Source organism: Crocodylus porosus, unplaced genomic scaffold (genome assembly GCF_001723895.1).
Source record: "Crocodylus porosus isolate Cpor-Errol unplaced genomic scaffold, CroPor_comp1, whole genome shotgun sequence".
In the NCBI taxonomy this organism is placed as follows: Eukaryota; Metazoa; Chordata; order Crocodylia; family Crocodylidae; genus Crocodylus; species Crocodylus porosus.
Window position 1 is genome coordinate 27407528 of NW_017728909.1, and position 24988 is coordinate 27432515.

At 45.5% G+C, this 24988-nt stretch overlaps 1 protein-coding gene across 1 annotated transcript in view; it reads left to right on the forward strand.

Moving 5' to 3' along the window:
* Nucleotides 1-24988, forward strand: part of OSMR (oncostatin M receptor) — a 59691-nt gene that overhangs the window by 25619 nt on the left and 9084 nt on the right. The window contains exons 5-13 of the mRNA XM_019531984.1: nucleotides 7882-8157; nucleotides 10708-10837; nucleotides 13175-13341; nucleotides 14295-14440; nucleotides 16602-16764; nucleotides 17652-17728; nucleotides 18208-18430; nucleotides 22954-23151; nucleotides 24208-24309. Coding sequence (XP_019387529.1) covers nucleotides 7882-8157; nucleotides 10708-10837; nucleotides 13175-13341; nucleotides 14295-14440; nucleotides 16602-16764; nucleotides 17652-17728; nucleotides 18208-18430; nucleotides 22954-23151; nucleotides 24208-24309 — 1482 coding nt within the window. The remainder of the gene's footprint in view (nucleotides 1-7881; nucleotides 8158-10707; nucleotides 10838-13174; nucleotides 13342-14294; nucleotides 14441-16601; nucleotides 16765-17651; nucleotides 17729-18207; nucleotides 18431-22953; nucleotides 23152-24207; nucleotides 24310-24988) is intronic.

The window sequence follows — 24988 nt, forward strand, 5'->3', positions numbered from 1 at the left end:
CAACCCTCCTGCTCCACTGCAGCCCTAGCACGTAGACTCCTTCCCCCAGTGCTGCCTAGCACCTGCCTTATGCCCCTACCCATCCCTTCCATGTACACGCACACATGCGCCACCCTCACAGCCCGCCAGGCTCTCCAACCCCATGTGCCACCCACAATAGACTTACCTGTATCCAGCTGCCAGGGCTGCTCCCACCACACTATCTGGCTGTATGTTGGCCATGAGTGTGTGAGCATGCACATGCACATGCATGTGGTACTCCCTGCCTCCAATCACCCTCTCCCTGCTCCCACAGCTCCAAGCAGACCCTTGCAGGCTGGAAGGCTGCCAGCCTGCAAGGGGAAACCCGTGGTTTCCTACAGTTTTCTCCTTTAAAAGAGAAAATCTGCATTTTTCCTCAGCAATTGGAAAATGCAGATGCCTGTTTATTACCATCAGATGAACTATTGATCTCATAGAACTGAAATGGAAAACGGATCTGGGTATGGAATTCCCCCATGGGGGGCTTAGTTTTGCAAACTTTATGCACATCATTTAGGACAAGAGAATTATGACATCAATAACTGGAATCACATTTAAAAGAATTTTTACTCTGTTTACTGTCTGTCCAGGAGAACCACTCACTTGTAGTTGGGGGCTCCAGGCTTCTCTGTCTTCTGCCTTTTCTTCAGCTGTTGGGGTGTGGGACCTGGAGAGAGGCAGACAATGGCGGTTGCAGCTCAGCTCCAGGCACCAGCCCTGTAAAGCTTCCTTTTCTTTTGGCAGAGTTGGGCCAGTTCCACCTCTGGCCTGACCCTGCGTGCCCATCTAATTTGACATGCCACGTCCAAGGCCCTGCATGCAGCATGTTGTGCCCAAGGCCACAGAGTGGGTCTGACCTGATGCATTGGGTCCAGCTCTTTATCCTTAAAAAAAAACAAGCAAAAGCTAAGATCTTGCAATTTCTAAGAGGTATCTGGAGTCTAAAAAGGCTGAGAACTACTCTTTTACATTGTGCAAACACAGCACCACATCCAACCCAGTGGAATTCAGGATAACTATAAATGTTTTTGATAGACAGTGCATGTCCTTCCTTTTTCCCTGCTTGGCCTACTTGAACAAATTATAATTTTCCTTAGGACAGTTGTGGGAGCAATAAGACTAGCACATGAGTGCAGGAGTCAGCCACATCCTATAGATAAACTCCCATAATTAATTTCTGTTGTTAACACTCAAACTCTTACCTATGACTACATGTAAATATTTGTGCATAGTGATTATAACCTGGAATATGGTGGAACGTGCATCTCCTTTCCTAGTGCACATAATCTATCATGATGGATTAGACAGATTCAACAGATAAGTCAGTTTCTCTGGCTAGAAGTCATTCTAGCAGAGCTCAGTACCATCTCAGGACCACTTAGGTCATTGGTAGAGGTAAAGGTTATCCATTGCAGCCAACTTCATCTCCACTTGTCTTGACTCTGTTTTGCTGCTGGACCTTCATGAAAGTTACCAAGAGTATGTGGCCAAGTCAGCACAAATCTTCCTCTCTGTAATCCATTTTACACCCAAATGCATTTTGTTTCATTTCACCATACATCCTCAATATTCTTCAAAAGTTGTGAGGAAGTAGCTACACAGCAGGTGTGGACAAACTGTGAGCTGTAACTGCAATCCTACACATGGGGAGATCATTGCATAATGAACTGGTCCAACAAATAAGTGATGGAGTTCAGGATGACTGAGTAGTCCTTTTTAGGATGACAGGCATACCTCCTTAGTCTGAGGATGGGTCTGGAAAAAGTGCCCTAAACATTTATCTTTTACATTTGCAGCGGAGTTGTCCCTTTATAGCAGTTAAAATAATGAAATGTGTCTGTCAGAGCACTGCAATGTGGAACACAGAGAGATGTGTGGACAGGGATATTTCCCATCTGCCAGAACTGCACTGAGTGGCAAAGAATTAGGTGCAGAATCCAGAATGCAGCACTTATTGACATTTGTTTTGCAGACAAAAGTCTGTTTAGGGAGTCTGAAACAGGCTTCATCTTCCCTTGCAGTTGCTGCTGCATAGGAAATATTAGAGAAATTCAATAAGCGGCAATAGATATTGCCAGAAACTTCTATCTAAATGGTTTGGCCCAACAAATTCACTGTAATACTTACACAATTATATGATCGGGTCATGCCAAGATTGATGGAAGGTAGAAATATCTCCAATCCATTTTCAGTAAAACAACGTAAGAGTGGTTTTCAGCCTTTTTCGACTCCAGATACCTCTCAGAAATTGCCAGCTTTTAGCTTTTGCTCGGTTTTTTTTTGATGGAGAAATAAGTCTTCTGTCCCAAAAAACTCAACCCCCCCCAACCTACAACAGAGCAGAATTAAGTGTTTATGAGGTATAATTCTGACCTCTTTACTATCTGCCTGATGACAACCTACTGTAGAACATTTCCATCTAGATTGTGTGAGAAATCTAAAGAACCTAGGATGGTAATATAGAGCCTGAAATATTGAACTCCCCCAGTAATAGGGTGACCATATGGAACAGTGTAAAGTCCTGGACACTGTCACTCCCCTTTTGCCCCCACCCCTTCACAAGCGTGCAAGTCAGCAACACTGTTGCAGGCAGAGGCAGGGGCTCGGCAGCGTGGTCCAGCTCTGGTATTACTATTCAGGCAGATAAGGGAGTCAGTGGCTTGTTAGTGACCCATTATTTTTTAATTCACAGGTGTTAATCATCTCCCCTTTTAATGGTCATTCCACTAATCAAGCTAACCTATTTTAGGACAATTTTGCTGTCTGCTAGGGCTTCCTATTTCACAGCTCCTGCCACTCCACCTCCCCACCCCATGCTTGCACCCTATGTCTGGGATGCTCATTTTAATTTTCATTAAAATTAATTGGCATCTGAAATCCGAGACTGTCCCAGCAAAACTATGGTCACCATACTCAACAAGCAAATATGCCCGACAGAAATACTATTATTACAGAGGAACAACAAAGATAGTCTGGCCGTGTCATTAAAATGTTTAGAACTGACTTACCAAGAAACTCCTTTATGGAGAATGCTGCTCAGGGATACTCCCACAGTGGGCTATAGAAAAGACAGGAGGATTCCTTAAAAACAATCTTAAATCAATGTTCAAAGCTAACATCTAAGGGCATTTGTACATGTGCTGCAGTGTATGTATAAGTGGCGAAATGCGCATCAGCGCTGAGAAAATGGTGGCAGCAGGCTTTTGGACTAAAACACCTTCAAGGTGTTTTGGGGGCAGGGCACCTTCAAGGTGTTTTAGTTCAAAAGTGCACTGCTGCCATTTTCTGTGCACTGATGCACATTTTGCCACTTACACAACTGCATGCGATGTAGCACAGCGTGCGCCAACTCACATGCAGATCTGTGGATCTCCTGTGCATCACAGGGCAAAAAGGTGGTATGTGTATAAATGCCCTAAAAACCCACAAAGAGCAGACATGGTGCAAAATGGTCCACAATGACACTATTGACTTTGAGATCCAACACATCATGGATGCAGAGCGCAAGCACTTAAAACAGAAGGTTTTTTTAAATATTCTAGGCAAATATCAGACTTACCAGCCATCAAAGAGCCAATCATTGACTGCTACAGTATTAAATGCAGTTTTCTTTGACTAGGAAGGACAACATCCATATGTTTCAAATAATATTTCAGTCCATCAGCCTCACAGGGTTTCTGAGTCACTGCTTAAGTCATAGCTTTTCTGGTTTTTTAGTTCCTTCTGTTTATTTCCCATATTCCTAGCATTAGTGTTTGGCTTACATGAAGGTCTTGGGAATCTGGTAGCAAGAAAGACTTCTAGTTTCAAAGTAAAGCAGGGGCAGGCAATTATTTCCGGTGGAGGGCTGTTGAATGAGGTTTGGTGTGCATTCGAGGACCACATGGGGTAGCCTTGTGCCTTGACAATTGCCCTTCCTTTTGTTGCCATCTTGGGACTGAAAGTCCCATCCCTAACCCCTGACTTTTGCCACCAGAAGTCCCTCCCCTTGCCCCCCAGAAGTACTCCTGGGGGGGAGGTTGTCATTTTAGAACCAGAAAAAAACAAATCATACGCTACAAGATAAACACCTGTATTTTAATGTTATTATAAAAAATATTTTTGTCATAATTTGTGTTTGCATATTGTATATACAGGTGATTGTATAATAACTTAAAATACATTTTTAGTCTTTATATTGTGTGTGGGGGGGTGTTTGGGGGTGTGTGTGTTGGTATGGTGGAGTGTGGGATGTGTGTGTGCATGTACCATGGGGTGTGGGCTGTGGGGACGTGTGTGTATGGTGGGGGGTGGTGTGCGTGTGTATAGTGGAGTGGGGGGGGGTGTATGGTGAAGCATGGGGGGTTTGTGTGTGTATGGCAGGGTGTATATATGTTGGGGCATGGGAGATTTGTGTATGTATGATGGAGTATGGGGGATGTGGTGGGGAGTGGGTATATGGTGGGGTGTGGGTGGGATGTGTGTTTATGTTGGGTGTGCGGGTGTGTGTGTCTGTGGTGGGGTGCAGGGGGTGAGGTGTGTGGTGGTGTGTATGTGTGTATGGAGGGCTGTGGGGGCTATGTATATGGTGCTGTGTGTATATAGTGTGGTGTCTGTGTGTGGTGGTGTGTGTGTTTGTGTGTGTTGGGGTGTGTGTGTGTCTAGGGGGCATAGGGTATGTTGGAGGCCGTGTATATGTGGGGGTTGTGGGGACAGGGGGTGTGTATGTGGTGTTTGTGGGGTGTGAGGGAGGGTGGGGGAGCGTGGGGACCTCTCTCCACACTCCCCCTATGGTGCAGCAGCAGGTGGGGGTGTTTGGATGCTGGTGCCCAGCTCTGGCACAGGTCCTGCCACGTTGTCTCTACTGCTGGCATTCCCTGCACTTGGGCAGCACGGGAGGGAAGCCCCAGGCACTGGAGCCACTGCCTTCCCCACCCCAGTTGGCTCCAGCGCCTGGGGCTTCTCTCCTGTGCTGTGCCAGTGTGGGGAGCACCTGTGATAGAGAGAGCCCAGTGAGGGCTACACTCCTTGCCACAATGAGCAGTGCTGGCCAGAGCCAGACACCAGTGCCAAGCACAAGCACCCAGAGTGCCCCCACCTACTGCTGCTGCTGCTGCTCCCTGCCGTGGCTGCACCCCACGATGGGGAGTGTAGGGGTTCCCCCCATCGCCCCTCCTCACACCCACATGGTGCCCACCTGAGCTCCAGCTACAGCCACCCCCCTGGGTGCAGACTCTGCACCCCTGCCCCCTCCAGTGCCCTACCTGCTGCTCGGAGCAAGCAGGAGCCTGCAGCAGTGGCAACCCCACCCAGGAGCTGCTGCTGGCCAGGTCGGGCTGTTCTACCCACGAGAGTGGTAGTGAAGTGCAATAGGGTACATTGGGAAGTGTGGGTGGAAGGGCCGGTTGGGGTGCAATTCTTTGTTGGGTTTCACAGGCTGACGGAAGTGCCTAGTGGGCCAGATTTGGCCCGTGGGCTGTATTTTGCTCACCCTTGAAGTAAAAGTTCCTACTAAAGGAAATCAATCATTTATATGCTGAATTAGTTCATTACAAGATCATGTGCTATAAAATGTTTTATTTTATGGGACCATTTTGATGCTATTAATCCATATTATACTAAATCATGTATATAAAATATGTTCAGTTTTCATTTCAGTAAAATTGTGCATTTTATTCCTGTCCATAATACAGGTAACTTGTACAACTCCCGGATCATTAAATTCTGAAGATAATTTTAGCCTTGCTTTGTGGCATATTAATAATATCCTTAGTCATGCTGATATAGCATGATTGTAAGTCATATTATTTCCACTGAAGGCTGATTTGTTCTTTTTGGCTAGGGTCATTGTCAGAAAAATTATAGATTTTGCTTACTCTTTTGAAATGTCATTCCAAACGTTAACAATTTTTGTTTGTGCTACAGCTTCATCAGTTTTAAGAATATGGGGTATAAACAAGCCACCTAGGATTTTTGCTTAATCAGGCACTAATGTACAGGTATTGATTAAGAATCAGAAGTTACTAATGTTTGTATTTCACACTATAGCAAGATTTCTCCAGTGCAAAATTATTGATTTTGATTGTATTTATGAAATGCAACTTGAAGAGATGGAAGTCTCTCCAAATCTGAGGTGGTAGAAGGTTTTTACTATAAGGTTGCTGGAGTAGAGATGTACAAAGCTTGAGGAGGAACAGGATTCACCCCTTAACTTTGCATCTGATTTTAAAAAACTGTAACCTTAATTTATAATTCAGATATTTTATCTTTTTAAATTTACTTTTGTAGGAAGGAGTAAGTGTGAAACTGGGTATTTAAACTACTGGATTCAAATATGGGTTTTTAGAGTGTTGATACAGTTTTATAACCTCAAAACTTCAGCTTATCAGGACATTAGGAGCAAGAGAACTGTTTATATAACTTTGTGATGAACTCCTGCAAGCTGTATTATTAATAACACAGGAAGAGAAGAACAACTGTGTATTGAAATAAAACCGCAGAGAACAACCTTCCCAGATTACAACAGATTGTCCACTAGAACAGCATGTTTCTGAGTGAACTAAAATTATTTTTAAAAACTATAAATCTTTCAGAAGAAAAATGTGCTAAACACTGAACTCTGCCCTGATTTGGATGAGCAACGGTCCTGCATGGTTATAGATGCCAGAGTTAGCATCATACATAGCAGAAGCAGCACAGAGCCTTGAACATGGAGTTTGGTAAACAAAAAGGCTTTCAAAGTCACTTTTTAATCATAAAATCATAGGGTTGGAAGAGACTTCAAGGATATGGTTTAAATCCCTGCACAAATGCAGGAATTGTACTCCTAAATCATTCCTGGTCAGTGCAAAAAAATTCCTCTGTCTCATTAGATTCAAGCTATGAGAAATTCAGTGGCAGGGATCAGTTGACAACACCAATTCCTGGCCATTCAGAACTAAATATTCATACCTACCAACTCAATTCACTTCTAATATACCACATGTAAAGTCTGCATTAGATGCCTCATTAAGATTAATAGGAATCTTGAAACATTTAATTGGATTCTTGCCCAGGCCCTCAGGAATAAAATTCAACCCAGTGCAAAGGCTGAAATCTTAAGGGTATAAACAGGACTTAGGTAGTGCTTAGAGCTCATTCCCATTTCTGAATGGGGAAAATATCACTAGAGATTTTGCAAATGGACATTTGCATGTGGACTATAGGTAGGCAATTAGTAAATACGTATTTACGGCCCCTTGCCCATGTTAGACGTAAGATGTGATTAACCAGTTAATCAGGTTTTAAGCTGTTACCTGGCCACACATTCATGCAATTAATAGCATAATAAAACAAGAAATAACCTACCAAGTTATTGCACAAAAAGTGTGTAGTGGCTGGTTCCTATCATGCCATTAGTTGCATGTGTGGCCAGGTTGGGACTCTCAGCTGTGGGGTGTGCTTCCGCAGCTGAAAGCCCAGAGCAGTTGATGGGGCTCCCAGTCCAGTGGGAGCATGGTGAGTCTCTGTGTCTGGAAGCCCCATCAGCTGACAGGGCTTCAATTGTCAGAGCTTGCTACTTGGTGGTGCAGGATCATGAACCCAACCTCCCCCTGCACAAGCAATAAGATATGAATGGATTGGATCTGATGTTAGATCCCACAGTCGCACCTCCTGCCATGCATGTGTCCACTTGTGAGGATCCTGCATCAGATCCCATTGCTCATCTATCAGGGGCATAAATGCCCAGTTTGTATTTAGAGTTGCAGGTGCCTGAAGTGCCCTTTTGAGAACATTGCCTTTAGTGCTTTCCCTGTTTGAAGGAGTAACTTGTTCAAAACTCTTTCACTGTATAAAGAAAGAACCTTCAAATTAAATGGTTTATTCTATTGTATCTTGCAGGCCTAGATACTTCAGACGATAATGAACCACTCATCTTTCCAGAAGACAAAGTTGTACAAGAAGGATCCAATTTTACTTTTTGTTGTATCGGAGGCAAAAATCAAAAGGTTAAGACAATAATAATCGACACTAGCTACCCGGTCTCAACCCCAAAACGAACCATAGTGAGGACTATAAATAAAGTGACACTTGGAGCAGCAGGTGGTCAGGCAATTGCATGTACTTTTGCTGGTCCCGGATACAAAAACCACATTGGAACACTTCTCCATGTGGGCAGTAAGTGAATGCTTTGCTTTGGTCCCTTTTTCTGTTGCTGCTAATATGTGAGAGACTAAAAAAGTGCTTGTAAAGTGCAAGGGCTAGACAGTTATTTCAGGGGTAGGCAGTTATTTCAGTGGAGGGCTGCTTAACAAGGTTTGATGAGCTGTTGAGGTCCACAGGTGCCCCTAGTCACCACCTTGAGACTGGAAGTCCCACCCTTAACCCCTGACCTTTGCCACTGGAAGTTGCTCCCCTTGCCCCCGGAAGTACTTCTTTTGGGTGGGGTGGGGGAGTTGCCATCTTAGAACAAAAAAACCCCAAATCATACACTAAAAGTCAAACACCTACTATAACGTATTTTGATTTTCTTATAAAAATATGTTATCATGATTTGTGTTTGCGTAGTGTATATAGAGTGATTGTATAATAGTTCAAAATAAATTCTTAGTCTTGTGTATTGTGTGTGGTGGGGGTGTTCATGGTGGGTGTGTGTGGTGGGGTTTGTGTGGGGAGAGGTGTGGGGGAAGTCTGTGAGGGGGTGTGGCTGTGTGTGGGGGGCACAGGGTGTGTTGAGGAGCTGTGTAGCATTTGTGGGATGTGGGTGTTTGGTTCTGGAACACACTGTCCTCTCATGCAGTCAACACAGGCAACACTGCAGAGTGTGTGCGTGTCTGTGGGGCATTTGTGGGGTGTGAGGGAGGGTGGGAGGGGTGTGGGACCCCCCCCACTCCTTCCATGGCACAGAAGCAGGTGGGGGGGTGCTTGAGGTGCTGGTGGCTGGCCCTGGCCCTGCTGCACATTGCAGCAAGAAGCGCAGCCCCCACCGGGCAGTCTCTGTTGCTGGCACTCCCTGCACTTGTGCGGCATGGGAGGGAAGCCCCAGGCACTGGAGCCGGCGGCCTTCCCCACTTCAGTGCCTGGTGCTTCCCTCTTGTGCTGCACAAGTGCACTGCTGGCAATACAGATGGCCTGGTGGGGACTGCGACCCTCGCTGCGATGTGCAGTGCTGGCTAGAGCCAGGCACCAATGCCTCTGCCTGCTGCTGTCCCCGCTGCTTGCCAGGGCTGTGAGCCATGAGGGTAGTGTGTAATCCCTGCCCCCCCACACCCACAACCTGCCCAACTGAGCTCCACACTGCCACTGCCCCTCCTGGGGGCAGGCTCCACACTACTGCCAGCCCCAGCCCTACACTTCACGCTCCCACTCAGCTGCAGCCCTGAGTCCTCCCCCTGCTTCCCTACCTGGTGCCTGGAGGGAGCGGGATGCCAGGGAAGCTTGCAGCAGCAGCCCTATGTGACACTCGCGGGGCCAGGCCCTTCCGCCCTTGAGGATGGGAGCGAGGTGTAATAGGGTACGTTGTGGGTGGGTGTAGACGTGTTTTGTCCGCCCTTGGGCTAGACCCTCACCCATTATAAATCTGTTTTGCTCTGTTAGGTTTGATCTAGCTCTGCTTATTTTCGTCAGATACAGATTTTGCCGCAAATATTTGCATTTAATTCCAGAAAAGAAAGATTTATTTTCAGAGCTTAAAAAACTAGGGTTATTTAACCTGGAGAAGACCGAGGGGTGATTTATTAACAGTCATCAAATACCTGAAGAGTGATTACAGAGAGGATGGAAATGAGGTTTGTCAGTGGCTGTAGGGGACAGAACTAGGAACAATGGACTCATGCTGCAGCAGTAGAAATTTAGGCTGGGAATTAAGAGGAAATTCTGACTATAAGGGTGATCAAGCATTGGGAAAGGCTTCCTGGAGAAGTTGTGGAATCTTCATCCTTGAAAGCTTTCAAAAGCAGGTTATACAGACACTTGGCTGGGATGGTTTAGTCCAGGGATGATCCTGTCTTGAGCAGAGGGCTGAACTAGATGACCTCATGAAGTCACTTTCAGCCCTACTTTTTATGATCTTAAATATATTGATACTTATTAGGTTTACCCTAAATGGGTAGCAAGTTTACATGAAAACGTTTAAGAGTTTTATAGATTAATAATTCTAGGACATCATAATAAATGCGGGCAGTTAAGAGTTTAACTTAATTGTCTGAATGTGCACAATCAAAAATAAAACACAACTTTTTCCCCTTCTCAAAGCACGTGATCTTTTAGATGAATATTTAATTAATTTTACCTCACCACAACCCAAACATTTTGATTGTCTTTGTAACTATAGTTGTAGTGGGTCTGCTTTCTTCTCTGACAGTGGTCAGCAAGGCTTTTCAGCAGAGGGCCAGATCAACCTCGCCCAGGTTGGAGGCAGGCCACGGTGCAGTGCAAGTGGCTACAGGGGGTGGCTTTGCCCATGCCATGCATTCAGGCAGCCAGCCAGATTAGAAGCTTCACTGGCCAGATCCAATGGCTCTACAGTCCAACTCCACCCTGCAGGCTATATGTTGCCAAGCCCTGCTCAATGATGCAGTCCTTTCCTAAGTACAGTAGAGATGATAATGCCTATAATAGACCAGTTTCTTACATGTTAATGATTCCTAGTGTATGAACTAAAAGTAAGATTGTCTTGTGAGGGTCATGATACTTGTCTTGTTGATCTTTTCTTTGTTCAATGACAAGGACTACCTGATGAACCTAAAAACATTTTCTGTGAAACCCGAGACATGAAAACAGCAAAGTGCACTTGGAAGTCAGGAAACAATATCTATATCTCTGGGAGATATTTTGCACAATACAAGTTGTTTGACTGGCAAGTATTCTCAGTGAATCACATTAATTCTATGGTCTGTGTTGTACAGCAGCATTTCTCAACCCATGAAAAATATGCAAGGGTTGTGAACAAACTTTAAAAATGGATCAACAAACTTTAAAAATAGATTCTCCTTTAAAGGAGAAAAGCATGGGAAACTGTGGCTTTTCCCTTGTAGGCTGTCAGAGTTCCAGCCTGCAAGGGGTTGTTTGGGGCCCCCATACCCCACCATTACCCTTCTGCCCCACACACTGGAGGGCTGGGGCCTGGGGGTAGTGGGCAGTGGGTTGGGAGTGAGGGGCATTGGGTCAGAACTGGAAATTGATGTTTACATATAGGTCCTGGTACAAAAAATGTTGAGAACCACTGTTGTACAGGATGTCAGACTAATCCTTTCTGGCCTTAAAATCTATGAAAGTGTTTCTGTCTACAAGCTGTAATCAGTGGCATGTCCCTTCCCAGGTCATTAACTAATCTACTTACTAAGAGTTTAATGGAAAAGAACTTTGGGACCCCCTGCTCTTAGCCCTTTGCTGTTCTGAACAATGACAGTCAAATCCAACTTTTTGTGTTCTCTTTCAGACAGTTTTTAATGTACCTTAGGACCTCTGACTACCTCATTTGCTTGTGAAAACCTTTGACAAAAGAATATTTTGAAAGTCTAAGTTAATCATAAATATTTTTTCCTTTTTTCACTATTTAGTGAGTAGAGATGACTGGGTAGATCATTTTTTCCCCTGCCATCTTGTGGCTGGGCAGGGTTGCCAACACAAGACAGAAGTCTTTTTACTGACAATCTGTGTTTTTCTTTTAACTAACAACCAAACTTTTTCTTCCTGATGTATGTTTTACAGAATGTAAATGTGAGCCTTCTGCCAGGCCCTGGGCAGAGCCCAATTCAAATTTAGGGTAACACAACCATAGTAAAAAGGTTTGGTCATCAGTAAGAAATTTTCAGATAATCAGTAAAACACCCCGTTCTTGGGTTGGCAGTTTTGCTTGACTGCAACAATGGTTTTACATCATATTGCCCTCACCCCAGCAGTCCCCTAACTCACCCCCACACCCTGGTTTTCCCAACTGCATCCTGTACCATGCCTTCCCCCTAGCATTGCCCCCCATGAGCCTGCCTCCTGCTTCTGGCATGGATCCAGAGAGGAGGACTACTGTCTGCCTGTGTGAGGTGAGCAATGTTATAGGCAGGGACCAGCAGCACATGGCTGGTGGGGGAGGAGGCTACAGGCTACAAAGCCCTGAGAAAATGCTTCCTGACAGGTGCCATGTTCCAGCTGACACCAAATGGTGCTGTTCTGCTCTATTCTTCAGTATCCAGCCTTGTTTAAAAGCAGAAATTCAATCAAACTCTGGTTGCTTAGTGTTTTTACGAATGGCTGATTTTTTTTTGTTTGGTTTTATTTTACAGATTTTATAGACAGGAGTTTTTAGGCTTGTTTTGTATGGTCTGTCCATAAATTTATGGATGTCTAGCAACCCTAAGGCTGGGGTATAGCTCCTATCTGAGTGAACCTATACTCGCTTTCTTGCTTCTAATTCTAGATTAGGCATTTCCTGGTCCTCAAATTAGCTTTGCTAAGGTAGAGCACATTGACTTGTGTGCTTGCAGTTACATACATACATTTCTTGGGTAGTTTGGAAAGTACCAGTGTTCTACAACCCAAATATGAACACTTACAGATATGAACAACTTTATATACATGAGAGTGATCCTACTGAATTCAGGTAATTTAGAACTCTACATAATAATTTAGTCTCACTACTGAAATGCTAATGATATGGAAGATGCATGTGGGAAGTTACTGAACTATTTAGAAATAGGCTTTGGAATTGAACTGATTAGACTTGATAACATTTCCTTAGAAGTTTGTGCATTAGCCACTGACAGCAAGAACATGAGGATTTATTGCAATTCTTCACCCACACAATTTCCCTGCAAGGTACCAAGTGAAATGATAGTGTACCCAAGAAATGAGATAGAAATATCAAATCACCAAGACAGCCTTTTACTAGGTGATCATACCTAGAGGCAAGCCACTGCTGTTGAGCTTTTGAAAATAAAGAAAAACACTTTCAAATGTAATACTTTCATGAACACCTTCTCCATACCACACTTTTATAGAAATACTGTGAACAAAAGTAAATTTCTTTGGTATCTGTTGCTAGCAAAAGTTGACATACATACTGTAATTACATTTTTACTTAAATCTGAAGTTTGTTCTAAGTTCTGTTGGACGTTTCTGAATCCCTTATTGCAGATCAACTTCATTTGTGATTCTAAACTAAAGGGGGAAAAAACCCCTCTCTCCTCTTTTTTTAAAGGTTTTCCCAAAAAACCCTCTGCTTTGAAATACAAGCATCTCGTTCCAAAGAGTGGTGTGTTTGTTCCTGGGTTATACACCAGCAGATGACATACAACTTCACTCTGACTGCTGAAAACAAATTAGGAAAGAAAAGTGTAAATTTTAGCTTTGATGTAGCTCACAGAGGTAAGGGATTTTCCAGTCTTTTGGTGATTTTATGTAGCAACTTTGGTTAGGCCCCATATCACTACCAGCTACCTCATCTGTTTCTCTAATGACATGAGTCTATTATCTCAACAGAGTCACAGGTTTGAAAATAGAAATCTTTCTGCTTTCTCATTTTCGTACTACCCCTTCAGGTTCAGGTATTCAGCTGTTGTCAGTGGTAAAACTTCTCACAGCTTGGTATTCAGATCGAATTGGTGATTCTCAGGGTGTCAGGACACCTTAGGGTGCTGCAAGATACTTTGAAGGGTGGGTCCCCAAGGTAAGAGAGGATAAGACAGCTGTGAAGAGGCAAGCCAATCAGCACAGGCTTGGGTTCTCCCTGCCTGACTATTCACTTGCCTCCACTGCCTAGTCCCTTTGCAAGATGGTAAACCCTGTAATAAGTTAGTTTCTGAAAAGAGTGCTGCTCAATTCATAGACATTATCAAGGGGGCCTGGAGTCTAAAAATGTTAGAAACCACTGGATTAGATGATCTGACTGGTTTGAAAGCCATGAATCTTTTAAAAGCTAAGCACGGAAGACAGCATATAGCAGATTCAAATCAAGCAGCCAAATTACTTATTAAGGGGTGCATCTGTACATGAAATTAAGATGATGCAAGAAACTCCGAAGTAGTTCATGCTGGAATCAACTGTTCTGAGGCACCATGTCTACACATGTGCCTGGGGCAGAAGTAATTTGAGCCAGGGTGGAGCAGGCTGCTGGCTGGCTGGGCTGACTGGGAACAATGTATGCCCCTGGTCACTGTCCATGCATGTATGTCAGCCCGGTAAAGTACTCCACCATAAGATAGTAGTGTCCCCAACAGTACTATCCTACAGCAGATTTAGTTTGCTGCACCCTCATACTGGTGCACGTGTAGACTGGGATACTTCAGAAACTAACACATCCTTTTGGGTTTTTTTGCCAGTTTACCCCTTCCAGCCCTCTGACTTGTGGGAAGAATATGTAAGTGCCTCAGAAGTGAAATTATATTGGACTATGGAACCAAGGGAAAAAGCAATTGATTTAATTTGTCAGATTGAAAATAACCGTCCTGATGAGAAAGTGGAATGGGTAAGAAATTCAGTCTAGACAATTCAGCTGTTGTATTTTTGAAGTTGGAGTATAATCTATTTGCATGTGTGTGTGTGTGTGGGGGGGAGTAGCTAATGTTTTTTAAAACATTCTTATGACCAAGAAGCATCTGTGGCCTTCCTATGTAGTGTTGCTGATAACTGAGGATTCTCTACAATCAAGTAGTTGCTCTAATTGTTATTTGGGCTGCCCTGTGGCTGGCAGTACCTGATTATGCTAGGTACTTTGCATATGTACTGTGTCCTCTGCTGGTCTGATGGTTAAACCTGCTGAAATATAGGTGACTGGTGGGGAGTACATGGGGGTGCACATGCCCCCGCCCCCCCCCCCCGACAGGGCCACTGCCGTCAGCAGCTTCTGCAGGTGCACCCCCAGAATCAGGAGGCACCAGTCACTCATGTGAAATACATAAGCAATTGTTACTTTCTGTTAGCAAGAGGGCGTATAAATAGGCCCAACAGCATTTGATTTTTATCGATAAACAATGACCTTGCCCCACACTTACAGACTGATGGAAAAATATTTCTGGTGGTAATCACTGAAAGAAGAGGTAAGAAAAAAAATATCTGGGACAGGGGTTAGGAAATTCAGGGCGAAGGTGCCATGTGCACACACACTGATGATGACTAAGGCTCCCCAGTACAGGACCCACATGAAGCATGGGCAAAGGCCAAGGCTGTATCCCAGCAGCAGAGAGAGCTCTGGCTCCCAGCCAGCCCCTTGGGGTGGGGAGAGGCAACAGAACCTGGGCTGCTTCTCTGGGTCTGGCTCCAGGCTGGCAGAGGATGAGCAGGACCCAGGGTGGGCACAAAGGGGAAACTCCCCCATTGCAGTGGGGGTTCAGTGGGAGGAGGCAGGGGAAGGATGTCACCTGGTCAGGGACTGCTGTGGTGCCAGCCACACCTGCAGCCATGTTACCCTGGACACACACACACACACACACACACACACACATACACACACACGCAGAGCTGTGGCTGACAGCACCAGTTTCCTGGCTGCCAACAGCCCTGCACCTCCAACCCCTGCTCCCAATACAGCCTTACTAGTACGGCCTCCAAGCTGCTGCCAAAGGAGCAGTGCATGGGTGGTGCAGCTTGGGCTCTCCCCTCCCCCTTTAAAAATATAAATTAATAAAAATTAAAATAAATGCTTAAAAATAACCATCTATTTTAGCCATTGAAACAAACAAACCCCCCCCCAAATTCTGCCAAGCCTACATATAAGTTCCAATTTTACTATTAAAAGTCTCTGTTTAAAATCAGATGGCAGAGGCCATTGTTAAAGGATCAGAATGCCTTGAGTACCTGTCCTGGTGATTGCTATGTTTATGCAGAGTAGGATATGACCGCAACCTCTTTGGATTCTAGAAGGAAGAGAAGAATACTGTTTTCTAGCCTTCCCATCCTCCACTGGCCACATGGCTGGGAAGAGGCAGGTTTTGGTAGAATCATACATAGTTTTTTTTTCCCTACAGTTCAGTTGGCTGCTGCCTTGCAAATAGAAGTTGGTTTCCCTATAGCTTGGTATATATAAGGACAACTTAGCTCTAGAATATTAAACAGCCATATACCAAGACCAGGAGTCTTCCCGTTCATCAGGAAATGGAGCTGGAGAGGCCGCCTACCTGTACACCCCTCAGTGGGTGATCAGGCTAATTTATTTCCCAGTAGCTGATCCACCAGATAGTCCATCTGGCAGCTCTGGGAGACTTTGGAGGAGGAGGCTAAAAGCAGTATGCACACACACTTTCTGACTTTTTGATAGAGAATATCCCAGTTCCTTGGGGGGGGTGGAAGAATGACTGGGTCCCAGGGGGAAGTTAAACATGCTAATATCTTAGTCTAAGGTCTCATTAAGTGCACCTGATTTGATATACAGAGATCAGAAATAAGGTGGGAATTTGGACAAGTGGCTGCAGTCAACAGCATCCTTGTAGGCTTCCCATTAATCCTTATGCTTGGATCCAGTTAGGATCCATTTCTGCATTATTATATTATCCAAGTCAAATTAAGTCTAGAGAACTAACCGTGTGTTTACAGTCTCCAGAGACGGAACAGAACTAGATTCTTGATTCTCAGCCTTTTCCATGAAAGCCAGCTCAGCTGAAACCATGTCACATACCTCCTTTGTTCTGTAGTACAACAGTTCAGTTGTTCACTCGAACACCTATGCAAACATCATGATCAGTGGATTGCAGCCTTACACCATTCATAAGTTTCGAATTCGGTGCGGTGCAGCGAAGCATTTTTGGAAGTGGAGTGAATGGAGCAAAAATCTAACAATCACAACAAAGGAAGCAGGTGAGTTCTGTCACAGGGAGGCAAGGTCTGAGGCTGAACACTGCTCTTCAGGTTGCTGTTTAAGCAGCCTTCAGAGCAACGTGGAAATACCAGCCAAGCGTTTGTTTTTGTGTGGAGATGGAGAAGTATGAGGGCTGTCATCCCATTTTTAAACATGCACATGCAGGGACACAGAATAGAGCAAGCCACAAAGCTCACACTTTGGGTACAGATTAGCCCAGAACATCCAAGGTTTTTTTCTGATCTTATTCTGAACTAAATCTCTGAGAATTCCCCAACCCTTTATGGGTAGAGCAGGTGTTCTTGTTCCCCATCTCTTATCTGTCTACTGGCTCCTTCCTTCCTGAGAACCTCTCTTCCCATCACCCCTGCCCCAGACCACTGACAACAACATCTTTAAAAGGAATGGCTTTTTTGTTTGGGATCCAGCTTCTGCTCATCTCCCACCACTTTAAATCTCAGGTACTGATTCTTGATGCAGCCTGAACTACCCAAGATGCAACCATGCTGAGATACAAAGTGGATGTTTCCAGACTACTGAACGTAGGAAGAGACAGGGAGCAGTAGCATTTTGTGAGCTCTGGGCTAATCTTTTAGTGGTAGGAATAAGCAGCATGCATGTGCTATAAGGTAAAGAAGGATTTCTGCAGAAGAAAGAGCTGGGATTGTTATAGCAGTCTGCAGGAAGGGATGAAGACAGACAGTAGTATGGTTGTAGGGTATTAAATCCATCCATTCTATTTTGGCCAGGAGGCTCATGAAGGGTGAGGTGTGAGGTCTGGCTGAGTTGCAGGTAGAGTGATCTTTTTAACTAAACACTGGGAAAGATCTGGGGAGTTCTTTGCAGATCTGCAGCATCTTTTCTGTGTGTCTTTGATTGGTTGCAGCTCCCTCAGGAAAACTTGACCTCTGGAGAGACATTACCCCGGTGGTGGGAGGACGGAACGTCACCTTATTCTGGAAGGTAAGACTGGGCACAGAACTGGTGACATAATGTTAAAAGAAAGACTGGTGGCTACAGTTGAGACATTCTTCCTGGCAGGGGACAAGCCTCATTTTTTCTTCTAATTTTCCATGTTAATGAGCTGCTCATGTGACAAAGGGCCCCAGGTATTCTTAGCTCCCATTAACACTACCTTGCTTGTACTGGCAGTGTAGGGGCATGGATTTGAGTTTGGTGGTTTTGCTTTACTACAGAGTTTGATCACAAGTTACTACTATTTTAAAGAAAACTGGAAGCCACTCTTCCTACAAAATGCTACTAGCTATATTGTATTTTTTAATCAAAGAAATAAGGTTTTTTTTTATAACAGATCAAAAAGAAATAATGGCCTCCTGCCAAAGTAAATTTCCCCCTCACATATTTATTCCTGTGAAATACAGCATTTTAAGTATAGTGGTTAGCGTTACTCACTTCTACAGTATGAATCATTTCTGCCCCAGCAATTACCAGGTTTTCAAGCTAATGGAAGAAATATTTCATACGAGATAACCTGGGAAAACTTAGAGGAAGTGACTGAGCCTGAACACATCTCCATTTCTGCACCACATAATAGCACAAGGATTTGCATTGGTTACCATTCCTACAGAATCAGCATCACAGCAAAGAACCATGTTAATTCTTCATCTCCCTCAGAGATCATCATCTCTGGAGCTACTGATAATGGTTTGTATGTTTTCAACTAAATCTTTATTGTAAGCCTTTATCTTGCATAGGTGTTATTTATTTTATATGTACTAACATTTATTATTTTACAAAAGTAACCTAGCTTTGTAATTAAAATATACATTCTGCCATTTGAAAAATATTATCTGTCATCTCTAGATACCTATTGGTATGTAAGGGAATTGCACTATTTGAATTCAGTAGCAGCATGCGTATTATCTGGTTGGCAGATAGAGTCTTGTAATCTGCGTAGAAATCCCTCACCACTGGACATGGTCTCCCACAAAGTAGACCATTTCTGCCACTGGGAAAGGGCTTCCGACTACATCCAGAATTCGTTACATATACTTGTCATGCCCCATTTAATAGGGACCCCCACAAATAAGTGATGCAACATTCCATGAAGGTCTCCTAATATAGGGGTGGGCAATTATTTTGGCCGGAGGGCCACTTAATGAGTTTTGGTGAATGGTTGAGGGCCACAACGGTAGCTCTGTCCCTTGACAGATGCCCTGCCCCTGGTCACCATCTTGGGGGCCGGAAGTCCCACCCCTTACTCCCTAACCTTTGACATTGGAAGTCCCTACCCTTGCCCCCAAAAGTACTCCTTAAAGCTCAGTTTTCCTGATGTGAAACATGACCCTGGTATGGCAAAGGGAGCACTTTAAGTATCGGAAAGCTTAGCTTTAGGGTGTAAGATCAATTAAGGACCCTCTGTGCAGATATAAAATATCCACTCTGCGTAGTCTTGTGTATTCAAAGATGATAGCCATTTGCTATAATCTTGGCTTGCCATCTTGGAACTGGAAAAAGAAAACCATACACTAAATATCAAACATCTACTATAACTATAACATTTTAATTTTATTTAAAAATATTTTTTGTCCCGATTTTTGTGCATTTGTGTAGTTATATAGAGGTGATTTCATAATAGCTCAAAAATAACGCCTTACTCTTGTATATTGTGTGTGTGTGGTGTGTGTGGGGTGTGGTTGGGGGTGAGTGTGTGTGTATGGTGGTGTGTGGGAGCGTTGTGAGGGGGTGTGGCCATTTGTAGTGGGGTATAGGTATGTGTACACATGAGAGGGTTGTGGGGGCAAGGTTTGGGGTTTGAGGGAAGGTGGAGGGCTGTGGGGATGCCCCAACATACCTCCCCACATGGCGCATAGCCACCAGTGGCAATGGGCCCATGAGATTCTCATGGCCTGTGCAGGTGTAGCTGGGAGTTGCACGTGGTGGCAAGGAGCAGAGACAGACCAGCCCAGCTCTATTGCATGAAGTTCTCGTGCAGCACCTGGCACCTGTAGGCCACCAGGGGGAAGCCCCACACAATAGAGCTGGTGGCCTACCCCCGCTCCCTGTCACCACATGCAGCTCATGAGACTCTGCCAGGAAGCAGGGAGTGAGGCTCCTTGCCTCTTTCAGTGGAATCCCATGAGCTGCATATGGCAGCAGGGAGCGGGGAAGACAGCTGGCTCCATCACGTGGGGCTTCCTCTGGTGGCCTGCGAGTCCCAGAAGCTGCATGTGAACCCCACGCGATTGAGATGGGCTGGCCTGGCTCTGCTCCTTGCCACCAAGTGCAGCTCCTGGAACTGGGTGGAGCCACATGCCACCTGGTAGATGCATGTGCATGGGGCATATGCAGTTGGCAGCAGCTGTCATGGTGGAGGTCATGTGTGGGGGGGGGGTCACCACACCCCCGCATCTTCCCCACACTCCATCACACCCCAGAAACCCCAGCCACACCCACACTCTGCCCACCGAGCTCTGCACTCCTGCTGCTCAGCTGGGTGTGGGTCTGGGCTCCATCCTCCCACTGTGGTTTCCTCTAAGCAGAGCATGTGCACGGCCACGCACAATAAAAAAAATGTTGCCATGCAGCAACTGCACTGTGGCGATAAGTGCACGGCACACTTATGGCTGGGCTGAGCGGGGGCCACTCTGCTCCTTACCGCACCGGCACACCCGCAGGGAGGGAGAGCGCAGCTCCAGCCGGAGCAGCCCCAGGTGAGGAGGGGGCAGGGCTGGGGACTGGGAAAGAGCCTGACACAGTGCAGGATCTGCTGCCTCCAGGGAATTGCTCTGCTCCCCAGCCCCTTCAGGCAAGCTTCGCCCCAAGCCCCTCTGGCTTCCCCCTCAGACAAAGGGGATTTGGCTGTTCTTCCCATTAACAAACAGGTGAGAAGTACTGTGCAGGCCAAGAAGCTCTCAGAGGGCATGGGCTTGCAGGACAGGGCTGAGACTCAGGATTTAAAGGAGGGGTTGAGTTTTAAGATTAAGAAGATGAAACTCATCATCAGGGGAAGAACTGGAGCCACTGAGCAGAAAAGTTTTGGTTCAGGGCAAGGGGAAGGTTCTTAGCTTTGGTGCAGAAATTGGAGGGAGGGAGGAAGGACTGGTGGGTTGAGATGCTCACCAGCCATGTTCCCTCTAAGGTGCAGCGATCAAGGTTTCTTCTAAGAGGCAGGACGGAAGCAGCACGCTCACAGATCGCTACACCTTAGAGGGAACATTGCTTCCCATCCAGCTGCAGCTTCCCTACCTGTTGTCCAGAGCGAGTACTGCAGCAGGGACGTAAGGAGGAGCTGCTGGAGGCCAGGGAAGCTAAGCAGATCCCCTGGCAGTTGCAGCAGTGGCCTGGCCCAGAAGCTGTGTGCGCTGGCTGGGGCCATGCCATGCAGGAGGGTGGGAGTGAAGTGCACTGGCTGCTCAGGTGAAGTTAATTGATGGGTGCCTGCAGGCCAGGTGAAAATCACCTGGTGGGCTGAATGCAGTCCTCAGGCCGTATTTTGCCTGCACCTGTCCTAATAGGTAAAATTTATGTAGACTTAATGAGCTAAAGCAGTTGCTCTCAACCTTTTTTGAATGTGAGACATCCGTCACTGCGCTTGAAGCACCCCTCCGTAATGTTTTTTAATTGAGCAGTATCCAGTGTCCCTGAGCTGAACACATGGGTCTCCCCTGTTCCCCTCCTCTCCATGGTCTCCCCATGATCTCCCAGCTGTAAGCCCTCTCCCCCACCAAACAAGCCACGTGGGTCCAGTGCAGGTTGGGGCTTAGCTCTGGCTTCAGCCCTGAGCCGAGGGCTGAAGCTGGAGCTGAGCCACTGCCTGCTCTGGGCCAGTACTTGAATCCAAGGCAAGGCTTCCCACCCCATGCTGAGCGGTGGGAGGGGGAGAGGAAGTAAATAGGGTAAGCAAGTGTATGTTCAAGTCTCCCCAGTCAAATGAGCATGCTCAGACCAGACCTGTCACACACTGACAGCACTGAGTTCAACACTGAGCGCAGCAGCCACAGCATTGTCACAAGAGAGCCTTGTTCAAATGAAAAAATTAAAACGCGTAAGGCTTGTCCCCTGCCAGGAAGAATGTCCCAGCTGCTACCCCTAATTTGATGGCCCAGCAGGAAGAGGTGGTGCGGCCTCTATTACCATCCTTTTTATATAATCACATAATGGCTAGAGCACTCTTCAAGAGCCTAAGGGCCTTCAAACCCACAGCTCACACCTCCCACGAGGGTGCCATGGGGAGGGGCGCTCCATTCTACCTCTGAACCTGCAACAACATGAAGCAAAATATACAAGAAACCAGAGAGAGAGCATAAATCTGTAGCCTAATGGTGGTGGCACACCCCTCTGTGAGGGGGCAGACCTGGGTTTCAGACCTTGTTCTGAGGTACCCGCTAGGAAACGTACAGGGCTCCGGCTCTCTCCTCTGCTTCTAGAGGAGGGCAGGAGCCACGTGGCTCTACCCCTGCTCGCTCATGTGTTTTCTACCTAGCCTGATGATCCACCCATCAGGTGGCTAGGAGCTCAGCGTTTCAATTCCCTCAGTCTGAAGAAAGGCTAGAATCCAGGCCTCCTGCTTCTTGGGCATGAAGGCAGTGGCAGCACATCCCATTTTAGAAGAAAATGAACCAGCTGCCTGTGCCCAATAGGACAATGTGTGCACTTCCTTCCGGGGGTGGGGTTTGACTGGCAATTCCCAGTGTCATGTCAGCACTTAAGTCTACAAGAAAAGTGCAATTTCAGACACCCCCATTTTTCAGCATTTTCTATTGGCTGGCTTTGGCACCCCCTACTGAGTGTTGCTGATTTCAAATCCCGCTCTTCTTTCCCTGCACTGGACGGGGAATGGGACATTAGGGAATATAGGGAACTCCGTTGTGGGAGGTGAGCTGCTAGAAGTTAGGTGTGACAAGGCTCACTAGGTCTAAAGTCCATTTGTAGATCTAGACCCTAGTGGTTAGATATGTTTTCAGGGTTCTTTCTACTGGCTGTGATAATTTCTTAATGAGATAAAATTATTGAAAAGACATTCAAGAATCCACTAGGAAAATATCTACTATTTTACTTGCGCCCAGTCATCAAGGGCAACAGTGGCTTAGCCAAATAAGTTGTGAAGATATTAGCAATATACATATATCAGCCATATGGCCAGAGGTATATTTTGCACTTTGGGCCTCTTATTAGATAGCATTACCTTAGTATTTTGTGAAGTACTATAAATCATTTGTTCCTAGATGCCGAAGAAAAGATCAGTGCTACAGACAAGGAAGAAAGGGTTGAGGGCACAGACCATGGAATTTGGATTCACTGGCAGCCCAAGGACACATTTGATGGCTACATTGTTGATTGGTGCAACTTTCCAAACTCCCAGCCCTGCGATCTTCAGTGGAAGAGATCTGGTTTCAACACCTCCAGGGTTCTTATCAAAGCAGGTAAAAGAAAACAGTTCCTCATTACAGTGTTTATGCTGCAGCTTGTTATTGCTGGGTAGCAGGAAATATATCCCAGGGAAACAATTATTGCAGTAAGCATAGCATTAAGTATGGATCACTGTTTCACAGAAGCTTAGGGCTGGGAGGGACCTCATGAGATCATTGCGTCCAGCCCCTCTGCTTTAGGCAGGAAAGACTGCTGTTCTTTCATGACTAAATATAGTATCATTTGTGTTGTTTACTTGCTGATTCAGACACTCCTGTGATGTTGACAGCATTGCCTGCATTAACATTACCCAGGATACTGAGAAACTAAGATTTAGGGAAAACCCTGCCAAGGAGCCTGGTGCCATTCTGAATTCTGCTGGGTGAAATGGCTAAGGGAGCTCACCGTCCATATTCAGAGCACGTATAGAGGAGGAACAAAGGAACCAATCTGTAGTACCTCCAATGTGAAACACAAATTTGGCTTTGCAAATAAAAGCTGCTGCTCAGTGTACGGCATGGCCCCTCTGCCACCAAAAATTTGTCCACCTCACCACTTAGCTACGAGAATGCTTCAAGCTGGAGAAGCTTATGCTCCAAAGGTGCAAGTTCACTCCTTACTGCCAGGCAGATTTAACTTCACACAACTAAAAAGATTTGCATACGAAATCATCTTTTGGGTACTTCATAGCTGCTAACTGGTGCTGCTGAGGGAGGGATAGGCCCATGAAGCAGGCAAAGCTGTATTGCTTTTGGTTTGGCAGAACTATGTAGCATGTTTGAGGGAGCTGCAGCTGGGCATGGCAGGTTTACCTTGTAGACCTGATGGTCACAGGAATATCAGAATACTTGAGAACTGTTTGTTAAAAAGCCAGCTGACATTGCTTGTGTGGAACAGGACTTGAATTTGAATTCATGTGTTTTCTTATAGCCCCCTTGTGTTGACTTCAGTAATATACAGTGAGTGATTTTGCTGAATTATATCTCTTTGTATAAAGCAAATGCGATCCTATTTTCTACTCAAAACTACTGAGATTGTAACCTTTTCAAAACAGCTTTCTTACTTTCTAGTTGCTTTTGTGCCCGGGGTGAGATACCACTTCAGAGTGTTTGGATCTGTAGCTAATAAAGCTTCTTTATTGGAGAAGAAGATTGGATACAGCAAAGAATTGCGTAAGCTGAACATGTTTTATCTGTGTACATATTTCCCAAATGGGTCTTATGAAAAGAGGGGAATTTTTCAGTTGCCCTGCAATTTCTCTGCCTTTTTTCAGTTGCTATAAGAAATATTTTACATATCCTATACATGTGGACAGATGTAACACTTACAATGTTTTAAATAAATTTTAAACCCCATGAGTCTGGGCCAGGTACGGACATTACACTTTTACTGGTATAAGTGACTGGAAACCGGTTTATGCCCATAACAGGACAGAAGTTCAGCGCACAGACTTATTTAAACAAGGCAGAACCCAGTCTAAGACTTGCCCCCCTTCTTTGCCCCTCCAAAGGGTAAATCTGTGTTCTGTTCGCTACCAGTCTTAATGGTGCTGCTTATAGAAAGCCACATAACTTTCTATTTTTTGATCTGGTATCCCACGATCACCTCTTGGCCAAACTTCCCAGTTGTGGCCTTGGCTCCACCACGATCCGCTGGCTGGGAAATTGGCTTCGTGGTCGGAACCAGAGGGTTGTGACTGATGGCAGTCACTCATCATGGTGCCCTGTAACCAGTGGGGTCCCTCAAGGCTCTGTCCTGGGACCCATACTGCTCAACATCTTCATTAATGATGTGGACATTGGAGTCAGGAGTGGACTGGCCAAGTTCGCCGATGACACCAAACTTTGGGGC